We start from the raw sequence: 18433 nt of genomic DNA, 5'->3' as shown, positions 1-18433 counted from the left end.
ACTCCCATAGCCATCATTACAGGGGCTCGCATCACACCACGTGCACATGCCAGGATTGGGCACATCCAAAGGTCAAAAGTGAAACATCGGCCCAAGACACTGCTCCGATACAAGCAGCCTGAATACCCTGCCATACACGTCACCAGCGAGGCCCAGACCATAACCAGGAGACCCTGCCTGTGGCACCTGGGAGAAAGGGGAAAATGGCAAAAAGTGCCAAAACAACAAAGCAAGTGGACATCTCCACTGTGCTGGCAACTCCCAATACGGACAAGGCAAAAAGGGGGGAGAAAGCGGACGCATTGTCCTAAAGAAGTGACGCAGAATCTAATGAACCGCCACCCATGCAAGCAGTAACAAAGGCTGATCTCCAGGACCTACTGACCACTATGACCAGAGAATATCAGAAGGGTACATAGGAGGTTATGCGGAATATCACAGCTCTGGACAAGCGCATGGACGAAATGGAAAGCAGCACCATGAAAATTGAAACCTCACTGTATGACCACACCTTTGAAATCGGGCAAGGGGCGGGCAGAATCTAGGCACTGGAGGCCAGGTGTGAATCCCTAGAAGTAAAGCAAGAAGACTCAGAGTTGCTACTGCCGCAACAACATCAGCCTGCGAGGCATCCCAAACTTTATCACGGATGCAGAGCTTGGGGACTTCACCCGGGACCTGTTCCGCTTTATCCTAACCTTACCCGACAGCGCCCCACTCTAACTCGACAGGGTTAACAGAACTAGGCCGAGAGAAGGGCTCTCCACATCTCCGGACGTGCTGGCACGAGTGCACATTTTTAGGGTCAAGGAAGAGATCATGCAAGAAGCACGGGCATCTGCACGCATACAATTTAAAGATGCATCAATAGCGCTGTACCAGGACTTGCCTACAACCACGCTCCTGAGGAGGAAGGCCATAAATAAGACCATTAACAGATAGGCTGCATGATAACAAAGTGCCGTACCGATGGGGGTTCTCGACCGCACTAAACTTCAACTGGAGGGGAAATCTTGGCAAATTCGCAACATGAAAGAGGCAGAAGGGCTACTGAATCCCGATGGGGAAAATTAACAGATGACCGAAGATACATTACTCGAGGGCTTCAACAGAAGGGAGGCCACAAATCCTTGGACCCAGTTTGACCGCAGACGCAGGATCAAGGGCCCAATCTCAAAAAGCAGGAAGGAGATTAAGAGTGAGCGCAGGTGTTCTGCCCAAGTGAGGATTTCAACCATTGCCGATCCCCGACGGCCACCATGGATATAACTACACACAACGCCGGAGGTAGTCGCATATAGAAGCATCGACTACCCTAACTGCAACTAAATCAGAAGACTGTATTACTGACCATGCGAGTAGATCCTATTTCACATACATACATACATTCCCCTCAACCTTTGGTTTGATTTTGTTATTGTTTGATCTAACAATTTATGTTGAACAGAACTTGTTGTAAAACCTCAATAAAATGATTTCTTGGAAGAAAAAAAGCATGTAAACCTCCTACCTGAAATGTTATAGTAGACTATGCCATTTGAGATACGTCAAACATGCCACAGCGCCACCCAGGAGCCATCCCTGGAAGTTCACCTCCAGTTTAGAGCCACTAAGCAATACATGGTGTGCATGCAAATGTGCTCAAAAGCACGTCCTTTTTTCCAGAAAACACCTTTGCCTTATAGGGCATTGCTACAGTAAACGTAGCTTTATCCACCCAAGATGCAGACAAACACTTATGAATTTCACCTCATCGGTGGGCAATAGTCCGACATACTTGTGGTTGAAGCATTGGGGTATGTTTAGAAAACACCATAAATGTAATGGTGGGTTTCAGAAATAAACCATGAAATACCACATCATGTGAATACTGATATAGGCAAGAGGGACCATAGGGGAGCAAAATAATGGACAGTTTAAACTGAATTATGGATGTAAGCAATGTATTGTGACGAATCCCTGGATGTCGCCACTTCTCCCAGAGAGGGAGCCCCTTCCCATAAGGCCAGGGAGGTGAGGCTGCTACCCAATAGTCCCCCTGGGGGTGGTACTCAGCAGGAGGATCTCATGGGGAGGGACGCACCCTAACAGACGACTATCAAGGGAGAATGCAGTATATGTGCCATCAATTCCCCTCACCTAACCCTCCTTTCAGTTTGCCAGCCCATGTATTTAGCAGTAGCAGTACTGAGACGAAAGAGAGGCAGGTCCACTTAGAGAGATCTCAGGGAAATACTGGGACAAGGAGGAGGTGCAGAGGGATGAAGAACACTCCTCGAAACACTACTGAACAGTATTTCCCAAATTCCTAATGGCCAAGGCCAATACAAAATAAGAGTGGGAAAACCGAGCAAGAAGCCAGACCTTCCCAGGAGGATCCACGAGCCAGGAGGACATCCAGCAATCGGAACTACAGTCCACTGTCCAGAAGAAGGGCGCCATTCTTCTGAACCAAGAAGATCCACTACCTCTTTAGTATTAGTTATAGGTGTGAGGGACAGAAGTAGGCATGTTTGACACACAACGGTGGAATCTTATTTACTTGTACATTCTGACTGAATCCTTAGTTCCTTAGTTGAGGCAGGAAAATCCCTATTAGAGTTAGGGAGAGATAGGTTTCCTCTTTATTTTGACTCAATAAAGGTCTATGACAACAATCATGCCACCTGTGTATCAGTCTCCTCCTTCTGCATCCTTACAGTATGCAATCAGTATTGGTTTATTATAGTACACATTAACCATTTTTCAGATAATTCTTTCTGATGAGGGATCGGTGGATCTGAAATGTATTGAACATTGTGCTGTTTCCTCATGGCAGTCAAATGAAATCTTTCAAAATGAATGAAATATATAAATAATTGAATAAATGCATTGGACATAAACAAAATTAAAAACAAATAAAACATGGCCCTATTCTAATGTGTGTTTGCATACCTTTACCTTCCAGGTAGCTTCCAATTGGTATCCTCTTACCTGTCGCTGTATTCATGCTTAAGGCTCCTAATTTGAGTAACGTGCCTATGCTGGGATTGATTTCCTTTTTTATACAGCTACTGATCTCTACCCTGCATTTTTCATACAGACTGTATACCTCGTGGATTACATACATTACTCCCCGTAATCGTATTTTTGATGATTGTATCTGCCTAGATTCACATGCTGTGCATTAAGTCTGACATCTATTGGTAATCGTGGAGTATTGCATCTTTTATTTTGAAGATCGAAAGGGACGTCGACATGGGGGAGACTGTAACACTATCCCAAACGTGACATGTAGTGTACCCAAAATCCCTCACGCGTCGAGGTCCCACTGGTTGTTTTTTTCTGCCGTGAGGGAGCCTTAATTAGTACTTACTCTTCTGCTCCAGTAAGTTGCCTAATGGATAGGTTGATGATTAGATGAGTATCAGCATTCCCTGATCTCTTCAATCTGGCTGTGTGTCCCGAGTCTTCGTCTGAACCTTCTACTGCCTCTATTCTTGCCCCTGATGGTATATACCGTATTGAGGTATTATGTTCTACGGATTCCTGGAATATTATGTGCTTGGTAATAGTTCTTTGTGTGTCTTTCCTGTATCTGCATATTTCTTCTAAAAAACCTTTTCTCTGGACTGCTGTTCTCATAGAGGTTTGGGCTACTCCTGTCTGAATAGGTTCCCCATCTGATTCAATGCCTGAACTCCCTGGTGAGGTGTTGGGTGCACTATCTCTAGATCTAGGATTGTGTAAGTCATCAAATTTAGGCTCAAAAGTACATACGCGATCTTCGTGATAATCGCGATCATCCCTAAAATATTCCCGTGCTAATAAACTAAAGGATACATTGGCACTTGGCATGGGTGTAGTAAGAGCTTTTTTTAAATTATTTTTCAAATAAACTCTTATTTTTTGGATTTTGGGTGCTTCACCGAATCTACACCTATCATGATTTATAACTGGTAACCATCAGGTGAAGTTCATACACAGGGCATGAAAAACCTATATTCACAATATAGAAAAGCTATTGACAGCCTTATTCATGTAATTATCTGCGCTTAAAACGCAGATTTGCGCGCCATTCTGCCCGAAAATCCCTGTTTGAGGTATGGGGATTTTCGGGCAGAATGGCGTGCAAATCTGCGTTTTACACACAAATAATTCCATGAATCAGGGGCTTAATATCTTGTATTTTAATGTTCCTCTTGTCTTTTGTTTGTTTTCCTTTATCGTCTCACAATCTTGACCTTGGTATGTATGTACACATTTTGGCACAAATATTGTTTTGTTTGTATGATATGTATCAAGATGGACCTGATACTGTATGAGAAAATATAGTTCAAATAGCCTTGAAAAATACCATGGGTCGAAACATGCGATGGATGTGGCTATGGAAATTAAATTCAACTTTTTCAGATGTATTGTTTGATTATTGTCAGACTTCTAGATTGAAGCGGAAAGATGAATATATCACAACATATATTATTGCATACTTAATTTTGGTTATTACTGTATTAACCTTGTCAGGTCAGTTTAGACATATCTAAATTTATGATGAGAGCAGATCACTGGTTTACATTATATACCTTTACTGCTTATATGCACCACCTTACAGCTAAACTCCAGACCTGGCCGTGACTGCCGTTGACTATAGCAGACAGAATTGACTTGCTTAAGATGGTGGTCCTTCCAAAGCTCCTCTATTTCTTTCAAAACATTCCACTGTGGCCTGGAGCGAAGTTTTTTAAGGAGCTTGACGTCAACATTAATACTTTCATGTGGCATGCTGGTTCGGTATGCCTGAAATGGGACACTCTGTCCAGACGTTACGCTCAAGGGGGAGGGTTTGCAGACCCGGCTTCAGGAGATACTGAATAGTGGCACAGGCACAGTGTGCGGCCTACTGTTGGCAAGCGATATATCTCACCCACATGTTCAAACAAGAGGTATTTGACTTGGGAGCAGGACATTAGATCACTGGTACTGCCACTGCTGTTTACAGACCATTGTCCATCTGACCCTGCCAGTGTGACTGCATTTGCATGTTCTAAAGTGTGGAAGCTCCTGGGTGTGCCCCAACCATTTCACATGGACTTCCCTTTATGGAATTGTATCCCCTCCCTCCCTAGGGCGGATGCTGCTATTGTGCGACAGCGGGTCAGGAGCGGGTTTGACTCTGTGGGACATATGTATGTATCTGGGAATTTTATCACTGCTCAAGGGATACCGGGGCTAATGCAGCGGCTATCTGCGCGTTGGCTCCAATACAGTGTATTGCGCAGGGCATTCAAAGGGTCCTGGGCGGAGTTTCCGGTGATGCCACCTATGCTTGAATTTATTATGAATGCACACAGGACCTGGGGCATAGCCTCGGCTCTATATGATTTGGTACAGGACCGCACAGAGGGCACACCCATTAAGGCTTGTTCCAAATGGGCACGAGACTTGAATATGGATATCACAGATGAGATCTGGGAGGATGTGTGTATGCAAACGCATAGGGTTTCCTATAATTCGAGATTTGGCCTGATGCAGCTTAAAGTACTCCACAGATATCACTATACCCCAGCCAGATTGCAGCTATTCTCTCCGTCAGGGTCGGGATCCTGCCCAAGGTGTTGTGCGGATGCAGCTGGGTATTTTTACATTTTTACATGATATGGGGATGTCCGAGGCTGGATGGGTACTGGAGGGATGTATACACTGCTCTTTCGAATATTCTTCACTTGACTGCCAACCTCTCTTTGAAAGATTTGAAGATCTGGAGGGATGCTTAAGTAAGCTTGCTAGGCTATGCATGCTGTTAGCGATGCGCTGCATACTGCTATTGTGGCTCAAACCCACCGAACCAACGATTAAATAGTTGCTGCGTGCAGTTACTTGGGCCTGTCACGCTGAGGATCAATGGGCCACCATGCAGCCAGTAGGAAACTGCCCAGTATATATTTGGCAGCCCTTTAAGTGCAACCGGCTCCTTTCATATAATATGTTTTTGTCGAGTGCAGACTCATTCCCTAAACTTTACTCCATATTTGCTTGTGTCTGATGATCCCAATGCTCCTTATACATTCATACACCTTCTAGTAAGCTATATCTGAGATCTGCTGCTCATTTGACCTGAATGAATAATGTTACAATATTTGTACTGTGTTTGTGTACACTGTGTTGCCAAGTGCTTTAATAAAGAAAGTTGCAACAAAAAAACATAGGACAAGAAATGTGCCCCTCCATTCCCACACTGTGTACAGAGGTCCTGCATCTAATGAGGGCCTAATAGGAGTTGCTGCCACCATAGAATCTGAAGGGACTAAACCGCCACACAATTCTTTCCACCACAGAGTATAAGTGAATGATTCTTTCATAAACTTTAACAAACCTGTCCAGACTCCTTTATGGTGCTTCTTTGCACCAACTGTGTGGTAACACTGGGCTCATCCTGGAAAGCTCTAGGGTATTGAGGCCACAAACAACCCCCTTCAGGAGGTTGCTCTAAACCTAAAACAGGGGTAAAAGATCTTTTATACCAGCACTGGTGCTATATGCAGGAAAATAATTAGCTGGTTTCTGAAAGATGAGCATTGTGCACCTGCATTCACGACTACAGTTCTTACTTAGCGGTTCCAGAGATTGTGCAGCAAGATTGGTCCGGTCCCAAGGAAGTATATCAGTATGCCTGGTTGTCATTCCTGGGGCTCAGCTTCACAGCTGTTTTTTAGTATCCTGCATTTAGTGCAGGCTGCCATGCCCTAAATTACTCTTCAGAATGAGAGAGCAAGACAGAGCGAGAGAGCGCAAAAGAGAGCGAGAGAAAGAGAAAACCCTGTTAGAGGACACTTGTGAACGGTAAAATGTTTGGGAACTAGACGTGGCTTCTCCCTCTCTTCAGAGAGACGAAAGACTGAGCACCAGAGCCCAAACCCGGAAAAGTGCAACCAGGGAGCCAAACTCTGGGAGTTCACTTGCTTTTGTTTTTACATTTTTTTTTTCCTGTGCGAGACCAAAAGAGAGAACAAGAGACAGAGAGAGAGAGAGAGAGAGAGAGAGAGAGAGCACGAGCGAGCGAGACGTCTGTTGTGAGTTTGCAGATTCTGGGGCATTTTGTTCACCCTCTCTCTCACTTACTTACTTACTTCCAGGCACTCTGCGGGTAGGGGAGTATCTGCTGACAGCTGAATCACAAAGGAGGATCCCTCACCTCCCTGGAATTTGGCCATGGTCCATTCCCTTGCCGCTCTGATCCTGTTGAAGGCTCTCTGTTGGGTGCTCTTTCCTCCTACAACCGTGAATACCTGCCCTGGGCCAACCACATGCTCTGTCTGTCTCGCTCAACTCAAGGTTCCTCTTCCCAAGGCTGTCTCCAACCCACCTCCAGGCTCCTATCCTTCTACACCAGCCTCCTAGTGCTCTTCCACCTGATCATCTCCAACTACCTTCATTGCTTTACCTCCATGAGACTCCTTCAGCTCAATTCAAACATCTCAAGATGTTTCACCACCTTCTCTTCAACAACTCGTACGACCTCCTTCACTTTTGCAACCCCTCCTCAAGATGTTTCACCTCCTCCTGCGAAAAACCAGAAGGTGTCTCACCCACTAGTCCCTGACTATCTGTCATCCAGGTGGCCAGGACACGGCCATCGCTTTTCGACCCAGTTCTTGGGGGTGGACCAGTGCGGGAGGATCACTTGGGTGAGGGGTCTTCGGGGAGTGAGACACTGGATGGTGAGATGTAGTGTCCCCTTCCCTCTAACACCTTTGCCCCATCCTACCAGGTAGGATATTTAGGAACTCTACACCTCCGCACCCCTTTTACAACACAAACGCGTTCACATGGATAATCCGCTATGAGAGAAAACAGACTAACACCCAAGCAGTATACCTGACGTGTCCCAATACAATGGTCAGGCGAGGTCAGGCAATTACTGACCATCACACACACCTGACTTCCATTAAGCTTCCACACACTGATAAAATGCAGAACACGAAAGCACACTCTGAGCGAGTCAAAGCACACGGAGGAGCAGCATTTTCCAGGCACCAGCTGAGTCAGAGGAGAAATACGGGTGATCAAGAAGGTAACCCCAGGCGGGAGAGGCCCTTGACCCTTTCAGCGAGAAACTGCTATTCTCCAGAGGACTACAAAGCAATTTGCATGAAGCAAGGAAATACGACTGAAGAATCCTGCAATGTGTGTCAAAGATGCCCGGGGCCTTCCTACAGGACTGACCGGGAAGGGGAGGAGCAGCAGTCGCCTTGGTATAGTCCTTGGCTCCAGGATCAAAGAAATCAACACAGCTGGTGAGTTGGAAAAACCGATGCCAGACCGGAATGTGTTGAAGCGAAGGTTGCAAGCGGCAACATTGTATACAGAGAGGTGAACCTTGGCACGTGTGATGAGACATCAGTAAAGCTTAATTGCTGATGACTGTTTGAACTTTGATGCTCATTGTTGCAGTAAAGCCCCAGACAACAGAGTGGTCCAGCACTGCGAAGGTGCTCAATCGAAAGTCTCTAGTGGAGGTTTAAGCCACAGAGAAGTAGCCGGAATCAAAGGAAAGTAAAGTAGAGGAAATTGTGAAGTAAGAGAATCGAAGTGGTCATGCAAGGGTCTATGGCAAAATTCTTTGCACAATCGAAAGTGTTTGATTCCATGAGAATAACGAAAAAGTAATAGTGTGTGGCCCGAGTCCGACTGAGGGAGACCAACGACAAAAGTGTATAAAAGGGGGGTCTGAGCCCAACCGAGGCAGACCCTTTGTAAACTGGAAAAAGGGTGTCCGAGCCCAACTGAGGGAGACTGGGGGTGAACAGTGCACCCAAAGACTTGTGAAGGAGGAAATCTTGAAGAGAAGAGAACTGTGATATTTTGTTTGTTACTCCAAGCATTCTGCGAATAAGAGACTTTTGAAAGGAAAGCCTGGATATTTGTATCCTGAACTGCATCCTCGTGCTGGAGAAGATATAGAGTCTGTGCTGAGCTTGAGTGTGCCACCTTGCCCGGTGCCAAAAACGTGGGGAAGAGAAGCTATGAACACTTTTTCTTTTGAATACATCATTTTCCGACACCATTTTTATTTAGAAGGATTGGCAATAGGTTTATTAGTATAGGCCCTTTTTATTATGACAAGACGTCACTAGGACTGTGTTATTTCTACTTGAATGGTTGTAGCTTGCTCTCATCCTTAGATTTATTATTAGATAAGTGTTCATCCAACCCACTGAAGTTCAATAAACACTCTTGAACTGAGATCACTTGTCTTCACTGCTTGATATCATGTCTTCCTTACATCTCCCTTTGGTCTCCAAACTCTCCTATAACCACCTCTTTATGCTTTCTTCTCTCACCACTCTCCTCTCATCTGCCTTCTCCAGCCCCATTCGTTAGCCTCCTTTCTCCAAACTACCATGCCATTTGACTGGGAGCCTGGGTTTATACGGCGAGGTGAACACTCCCGATGGATGGACTCAGGGTGAGGTCTGCATCACTATTTCTAAAATAATGTTGCTGTGCAATTGGCTGCTCCTCATAAGTTCAGCTAGGGTTCATCAGGCCCTGGGGCTAGATCAAAACGTATCAAGCCTGTCGCCATTATAGACACTATTCGCTCTGTTGCGTTGTTGCAGAGCAGTATATGAGAATAAAGTTCCCTGGTTTACCCAATATGTCTGCTCGGCGGCCAGGTGTTTCAAATATGCTGGCAGCTTTGGATGGTGCAGGGAACATTGTGGCAAGAAAGCAACTTTGTGCCCTGATGAAAAATTCTGTTTGAAGCACTTTGGTAAGTTTGTTTCATGGGTGTGCTGTTCATGTTGCCAGCAGTTTGTGAACCAACAAAGCTGTATATGGCGCCGTACCATGGGGTTTAAAGGCTACATGGAAAAACCTTGCTGGCGGTTTACGAACCCTCACCACCATCTCTCCTGTGCTGGAACACAGGGTTTGTGGGACTAGTAAGGTCCCTCGCATAGTCTCTGAAGAGAATAACAATTAAATGTTTACCAATATGTACTGAGATGAAGAAGAGGACTGCCATGAGAGAGAGAGAGAGAGAGATAGTGTGAACCATAATGCGCAGTCTAGTGTTGTGGAGAATATGACTGGCCCAAGACATTTTGCAGCCTGGAGGTGGGAATTTAAATCAGCCGCTGCAGGAAAATGGAAGAAGCTTTCTTTTCCAAGAAACCGACGGAAAACGTAGGCTGCAGTGCAAACGGTGTCCAAATCCGGAAGCGTACACTGAAGGCAGGTGAGTGGAGCTGGTGAGAGAGGAAGCCGACCCAAGCACACCTGACCGATCGGGCAGAACAGAAGCAGAGGGGACCTAGAGCCATGGATGCAGAGCACTGCTGGCGAGAAGAAAGGTGCAGAAGCGATCTCCAGACCGGCCGCATAGTGAAGCAGTGTCGGTTGACAGCGGAATCGCCAGACAAAGACAAAGGAAGTTGCAGCGGGAACTTTAGGTCAGGACAGGCTTCGTTCTATGCAAGGAGTGAGAAAATTCTGTGCCTCTGACTGGGGAAAGAAGCTCGAGTCCAGCGGATACGTACAAGTGGAGTGAAAGAAAGTATATGTTGTCAGTGAATCCAGAGGGAAGAAAGGGATGCCGAAACGGAGGCAAACAGACCCCCAAAGATTGAATTGATTGCTGAGAGTGGGAGAGAGAGTAATCATCGTTGGAATCAGTGTCATCTTTATAGTCACAGTACTTTGCTGTGAAGGTGAAGACCGATACCTGCTTGCAATGATTGAGAAAGACAGCTTGAAACAAAGACCTGGCAGATGAGTATAACAGGTGAACTGCGAATTTGGGATTCGCACCCATAAGGAACTGTACAAACAAACCTAACAGGAGAGCATACTAGGTGCTTGCGAGTCTGGGACCCGCACCCAAGTTGTGTTGTCTTGGAAAGATAATCCCAAAGAACGCCCATCCCCTTAGGATCTGAACTGTATTGAATGTGATAAAAAACCTGGGGAAGGGAGTCATTTCCCCTGGAGTGGATTGCGATGTCAAGAGGAGGGAATGATCCTATTGGGTTATAAAGAACTTGGTTATTCTTTTTGAAGTTTTGTTTTTGCTGGAAAGAAACATGGGGAAGGGAGCCATTCCACGGAACAGTGAACATTATCTATTTGGAACTTTTGTTGGAGTTATATCTTTTGTTGAACTTGAACGTTTGTGCACATTCACAGTGAGACAATACCCTTAACACCTTAGAGTTTGTTTTTAGAATGAGAGGGCTACGATAGGATTTCGCACACAGGACATTATGCTTTGGACATCCTGACATCTGAAAGACCCTTAGTTTTGTTTGAGGTAGGTACCTCTTAGATCAAGGATAGTGAGGCATTTTCCAACCCCTTTATTAGTTAATAAAAGTGTATGCCAATCACCACGAGTCCTCTGTGTTCGAGTCTCATTCCTGATTGTTCACAACTCCCACGCTTGGTGTCCCTATGTGATTGTTGCATGTCATGCAATTGGGACCAAGAGCATCCCCCATATCACCCAGAGTACCCATTTCCCGCTAGTTTGGGCTGCCGTCTAGCCCTCTTGGACACATGCATATGGGACCGTAGAATGAGGTATGAGTACTTCATCACAGTACATTATTTTGGTGTTCCTTCATATTGTATTGAATTGGATAAGGAAAACGTACAAGGAGGGAATGCCCCAATTCCTTATGGTAATTTTAATTTTCCAATTCCTACCCTTCCTTGTCCCATTCATCCTGCATTTCTAGCCATTTTAGGTGAATGGATCACTCATTTACAATATCTTGGGTTTAGGTGTGAACACGAAATTGGATCAGGGAAGGGCCTCTTTGAATAGACCCAATATGGAAGGGGTGGTGCTTGCTTTAAAAGAAAAAATTAAAGCATAGAAAGAAATACAAAGTTCCCTCTCTGCGGATGCAGGCATCTTTCATATCTCGGGCAATAGGACAGGGAACAGTAGAGCATGGAATGACATACGAACCATAAGTGATGGAAGCAATACTTAATACAATCTGTGCAAAAACTGGTACATTAATCACTTCAATGCAAAAGCAATTCCTGCTGCAGTCCAAGGACTTAAAATTACCTAGTGGTAATAGGACATGAACATCCACATCCTTAGCAGTCCATAAGTAGAGTTGAAGATTTTGGCATCCAAGTCCTTAGCACTTAACTGGTTAACAGAATCGGAAGTTACAATACATGCAACAATGTGATGTAATGTAGTTCTTTACCAAATTATAACAACCCATGAATGCTGTCATATCTAAACAACATATCCAATTTCATGAAGGAAAAATAACAATTAAAGAGAACATGCTTTAAGCTGCTGCTCAATTAAAAAAAGATAATTGGAGCACAAAGTGCTCCCTTTAAAACAAGAAGTAACAGCTGTCAAAACAATGTACAATTTGACACTCTGAATGTAAACATTTGAAAGGAGGAGGAAAAGCCAAGGCAAAAAAGACTTACCTTATCTGAAAATAAACAGGCAAATTCCACTTGTTATTGAAACTGTGGTAGTTAGGATGGGATCTTAGTCTTTTTACACTGGCCTGTGACCCACATTGCTGTTCAAATTTTCTTACAAAATCCATGCTTATTGTGTACTTCTGTTGAAAATAGAAAACCATATCAAGTTTGTAACACCCGATGAAATAGGCATTTGTAAGATGACCCACTGTGATCGCACTGTGTTAATCCAAAGATTTTTAACCATAGATTGTTTTTACAGCGCAGTGCTTGCAATACGGTGCTTAATGCTCATTTTTGCACGGACAGGGAGCATTTTTCAAAACTCACAAGATTTTTAGCTCTGTACAACTTTTTTCCTTTCAAATCTACATAATTGAATCATAATTGCCATTCAAGGACACCACATCCTTGACAATGCCATGCTTCAAACTTATACATTTCTGCCAATGTGAAGAAGTCATGTATTTAATAAATGATTGCCTGTAAATATTTTTACATTGTCCTACCTGAGAATTAAAGTGAGAATTCCTTTTTTAAATAGACATGCATTGATTTAACCCCTACATACAGCAGGTGAAAAATGAACAAATTATTTACCTTCTCATTTTAGAAATGCATTCTTGAGCGTCATTCTGGCTTTTTTTTTTCCCAGCCACCAGACGGTGCACTCTGCGTTCCACTCACTGTTGTAAGCACCCAAGGTGTCATGGGTAATATATATGGTGCTGACTGTGCCGCATGATATTATTTTTGTCTTCTACACATGCACTCAGCTGTTGCGGAACAGTTTAAAAAGCAACAGGTGTGCAGGCTACCTGTAACGAGGGGTAAGTCAGGAGGGCATTGCGAAAACTGTGGGTGGAAGGACTAATCCATCAGAAGAACAAGTTACTTTCTTACCTGGTAACGTTCTTTCGATGGGATGGTCCGACGACGTATTCCATATCTATGACATGTAATCACCACAGCTGTGCTGCTTCGGAAACTTTTTCGGCGTCTGCGTCCTGCGTCGATGACGTCGATGCGCCGTCGTCGAGGACCTCCTCCGACGTCCGACGTCATCCGATGTGATAAGTAGGACGCACAACGCCCATAGCCTCAGTTGTAGTTTTTTCCCCCAGAACGTGTGACATAAGTCAACTGCCAGTCAGACACAAAGTCTTGCGGAACGTAAGCTGCAATCGCAAAAGAAATTCTGTAGCGGGGAAGGCAGGGCGGGAGCGATATGGAATACGTCGTCGGACCATCTCATCGAAAGAACGTTACCAGGTAAGAAAGTAACTTGTTCTTCGAGGGGATTGGGTCCTCCGACGTATTCCATATCTATGACAGGCTCCCAAAGCAGTACCAAAGCAAGGAGGAGGGAAAGAATTTAGAATCAAAATGTAGAATAGCCAATCAAATAGCAGAGCAAAGGACCGCCTTGCCAAAGGCCAGATCCTGTGCTCGGATGGAATCAAGGGAATAGTGACGTACAAATGTATGTACTGAAGCCCAGGTGGCTGCATCACAGATGTTGCGAATAGGAACACCCCTCTGCAGGGCAGTAGACGCAGCCATACCCCTGGTAGAATGGGCCCGCAAGCCAGCCGGTGGGTCCTTACCCGCCAAACGGTAGCACTCCGAGATGGCCAAAATAATCCAGCGAGACAAAGTCTGTTTCGTCACAGCTTGCCCCAAACGCTTTCCAGCGTAACCAATAAAGAGTTGATCATCCACTCTGACCCGGGACATGCGTGAAACATAAAAGCTTAAAGCTCTCCTAGGATCAAGCCTATGGAGCCTCTCCTCTTCCTTACCAGGATGCAGAGGAGGATAGAATGCCGGAAGAACAACCTTCTGGGCCAAATGAAATTCCGACACTACCTTCGGAAGAAAAGAAGGACGAACACGAAGGACAACCCTGTCCTTGTGAAATACAGTGAAGGGAGGCTTAACTGAAAGTGCCTGTAACTCACTCACTCTGCGAGCGGAAGTAACCGCAACTAAAAACACAGTTTTCAGAGTTAACAGCCTCAAAGGGCAAGAATGTAAAGGCTCAAACGGAGCACCCATAAGAAACTTAAGAACCAGGTTTAAATCCCAACCGGGCACCAGGAAAGGTGACGGAGGGAACACATTAGTGAGCCCTTTCAGGAACTGTGAAATCAAAGGGATTTTAAAGTAAGAACACTCTTCAGACGAGCGCTTAAAGATGGACAGCGCCGCCAGGTAACCCTTAACGGTACCCACTTGCAAGCCCCTGTGGGCCAAAGAAAGTAAAAAGGACAGAACCATGGGGATGTCACATGCAAAAGGATCCACATTCTGAACCCTGCACCAGACGCAGAACTTACGCGAACGGCAACGGTACAGAGACTTTGTTGCCGGTCTTCGGGCCGAAAGCAACACCTCCATCACGTCCTCAGGGAGGTCACAATCCTTATACCTCAACCTTTCAGAAGCCAAGCGTGAAGGTTGAGGGATCTGACCTCTGGATGGAGAACCTGACCCCCCTCCCGTGAGAGCAGATTGTCTAGGTAGGGAAGATGACGTGGAGGGCAGATGGATAAGTCGAGAAGGTCCGGGTACCACGTCCTCCGAGCCCACGCCGGGGCAATGAGGATCATCCGGGAACCGAACTTCCGTAACCTCCGCAGCACTTGCGGGATGACGGGGACTGGAGGAAACGCATACAGCAGCGGGAATGACCACTCCACCACGAACGCGTCTCCTAAGGCTCCTTCTGGAGGAAATTCCCGCGAGCAAAACCTTTCGCACTTCCGGTTGACACTGGAGGCAAAGAGATCCACTTGAGGGGTCCCCCAAAGGGCGAAGATCTCCAGGAGAATCTCCTGAGCCAACTCCCACTCGTGAGAGATCGCGCTCTGCCTGCTCAGAGCGTCCGCCGTCACGTTTTCGGCTCCGGCCAGATGAACTGCCGAGATCGAAACTTCCTGCTGGATGGCCCAGAACTCGAGCTGCATCGCCTCTCTGCACAGAGGAAGTGACCCTGCCCCCCCCTTTTTGTTGAGGTAGTGCATGGCCACTGTGTTGTCCGTCAGGATCAGGACATTCTTCCCTCGCACAGACAGCAGAAAAGCCTTCAGGGCTAGCCTGACGGCCCTCAGCTCCAACAGATTGATATGGAGTCTGGACTCCGACGGAGACCAACGACCGCTGACTGTCAGCCCGTTGGCATGAGCTCCCCATCCCGTGAGGGATGCATCCGTCACGATCGTCACCTCCGGCCAGGGAAGCCAAAATGGAGCCCCCTTCATCAAGTTGCCTTCGACGGCCCACCAGAGAAGGTCCCGGGCGACCGAGGACGGCACCTGAATCGAGTCCGACATCCTGCCGGAGGACTGCGACCATTGCGTCTTGAGTGCCCACTGCAAAGATCTCATCCGCAGGCGAGCCTCTGGCACCAGAAGAATGCAGGATGCCATGAGGCCGAGCAACCTCAAGAACTCGAACGCTGAAAGCGTCTGGGCATACTGAAACTTGTGCACCATCTGCTGAATGTGAAGAGCCCTCACCTGGGGAGGAAAACACTGCCCCAGGGAAGTGTCGAGCACTGCTCCGATGTACTGGAGCCGCTGTGTTGGCGTCAAATGGGACTTCTTTAAATTGAGGGAGAAGCCCAGCCTGTGAAGGGAGCGACAGGTGATCGATAGATGATCCAGGACTTGCTCGGGAGAGCTCCCCCTGATCAACCAATCGTCCAGGTAGGGGTAGACGTAAATCCCCCCTTGCCTGAGATGCGCTGCCACCACCACCATGATCTTGGTGAAAACCCTCGGGGCAGAGGTCAATCCGAACGGCAGGACCCGAAACTGAAAGTGCGAGTCGCCAACCGCGAACCTCAGGTACTTCTTGTGCTTGGGATGGATCGGCACATGGAAGTAAGCATCCTTGAGGTCGAGTGACACCAACCAGTCCTGAAGCTGAAGGGCCTGGAGGACTTGAGAGAGAGTAACCATCTTGAACTTGTCCTTCCTGAGGAGTTTGTTCAAACCGCGCAAGTCCATGATGGGTCTCAATCCCCCGTCTTTCTTCGAAACCAAAAAATAAGGGGAATACCATCCCTTATTCCTCTCCGCTACAGGCACCAGTTCTATGGCGCCTTTCTCCAGCAGGGCTTGAATTTCCTGCGCAAGGAGCGGATCCGGACTCTGCAAAGAGAGGTTCCCCGGTGGATTGTCGCGAGGCCTGTGCCGAAAAGGAAGACAGTAGCCGTGGGTTATGATCTCCAGAACCCACACATCTGAAGAAATGGCTTGCCACTCTACAAGATGCTGCGCCAGCCTTCCCCCAACCGGCGAACCATGGGACATGGCCTCACGACTGAGTGGGAGCGGCTGCGGCGTTACCTGAGGGCAAAGAGGCAACTGCCCGAGCGGCCTTGGCACCACGGGTACCCTGTCGTCCACCTCTGGTACCCCTGCGTTGGCCTCTTTGACTGCCAGCTCCTCTCGCTTTACTGAAGGAGGAGTAATAGCGAAAGGAACCACCCCTCCACTGCTGTCCCCTAGGACGAAAAGGCGGAGGTTGGCGAACTGCAGCGCCCAACGACTTCGCTGCAGCTTTTGAGGTCTGCAACCTCTCAAGGCTCTCGTCAGCCTTGCTGCCAAAAAGGTGTTCACCATCAAAGGGCATGTTGAGGAGCCGGGACTGCACATCAGGCGCAAACCCCGACTTCTGCAACCACGCAAACCTGCCTATCACGGTGCTAGCCGCCATGGACCTACTGACGCATTCAGCTAAGTCCAAACCCGACTGAACGGACTCACACATGGCATCCTTACCATCCTGGACCATAGCAAGGAAACCATCCCGTTCATCCCCTTCGGGAACATGTTCAGCCGCTAACGCAACACAGTTCCACAGAGTGTGCGTGAAACGTGACAAGGCACAAATGGAGTTGGCCGCCTGAAGCGCCATACCACCAGAAGAAAACACTTTCTTCGCCCAGCCATCAAAACGTTTGTCGTCCCTATCAGGAGGGATGGTAGGGTACGACGCCTGCTTCGCCGGGGCCGTGGCCGCCTGCACCACCAAACTCTCCGGAGTGGGGTGCCTGGTCAAGTAGCAGGGGTCGCCACTGGCTGGACGGTATTTTCGCGACAAGGATCTGCACACCGCCGGGAGACTCTCCGGAGCAGTCCAAGCCGCCGCCACCCTTCTCTGTAAAGCCATATGGAACGGCAGAACCGGGTCAGTTGGGGGACCAACATCAAGGATGTCTGTTAGATCATCCTGCACAAACTTCCCTGGGGGAGCAGACCATCCCAAGTACTCAGAAACCCTAGCCATAAGGCGCCGGTACGAGGAATCAGCATGAGAGCCAGGCTCAGGCCTACAAAACTCCACCTCCAGAGAGGTGTCCAGTCCACTGGCATCATGCAGTGACTGTCTCAACTCGTCAAACTGACTATGGCCCGAGACAATGTCATCCGGAACCTGACTAGGAACCAGGCCATCAGAATCCTCATCCGCCTCTGAAATATAGTCCAGGTGGCGAAAAGAAGGCACTCGAGAGTGCTTGCTCTTAACCAGAGCCTTCCTAGGGGGTCCACCCGTGCCCTGGGGTACCTCCGACACGAAAGGCGTCGATGGCGTCGAGCGAATCGGCGCCAGCGTCGAGAGAACCGGCATCGGCGCCGAGAGGATCGGCGTCGAGGAAATCGGCGTCAACGTCAGATGCAGCGCCTCCAGAATCGGCGGCGTCGACACAGTCCTCGAGGCCGGAGCCCCGAGCGTGTCCCTCGACGACCTGAGCGTCGACGGCATCGACGACTTCCTCGGAGCCAGAGCCTCGAGAAAGCCTGTCGACGCCCTCGACACCATAGACGTCGAAGCCTTCTTCGAAGACCTCACAGGTGCACACGGACCGGGACCTGGAACGGGTACGTCGAGAACGAGTCCCCTTGTCCGAACGGGACCTCTCCCGTGACTCGTGCCGACCACTCCTGCGAGCGGTGTCTCTTGACCTCACACGACC

The 18433-nt window shown here is 47.6% G+C and overlaps 1 protein-coding gene across 1 annotated transcript in view; it reads right to left on the bottom strand.

The window, feature by feature from the left end:
- COG2 (component of oligomeric golgi complex 2) overlaps positions 1–18433 on the bottom strand; it is a 1367578-nt gene that overhangs the window by 630643 nt on the left and 718502 nt on the right. Inside the window, exon 10 of the mRNA XM_069607998.1 lies at positions 12448–12587. Within this exon, the coding sequence (XP_069464099.1) occupies positions 12448–12587 (140 nt within the window). The remainder of the gene's footprint in view (positions 1–12447; positions 12588–18433) is intronic.

The sequence above is a fragment of the Ambystoma mexicanum genome, chromosome 4q (assembly GCF_040938575.1).
Source record: "Ambystoma mexicanum isolate Mex_15411 chromosome 4q, UKY_AmexF1_1, whole genome shotgun sequence".
In the NCBI taxonomy this organism is placed as follows: domain Eukaryota; kingdom Metazoa; phylum Chordata; class Amphibia; order Caudata; family Ambystomatidae; genus Ambystoma; species Ambystoma mexicanum.
This window is presented reverse-complemented; position numbering and strand designations above follow the sequence as displayed.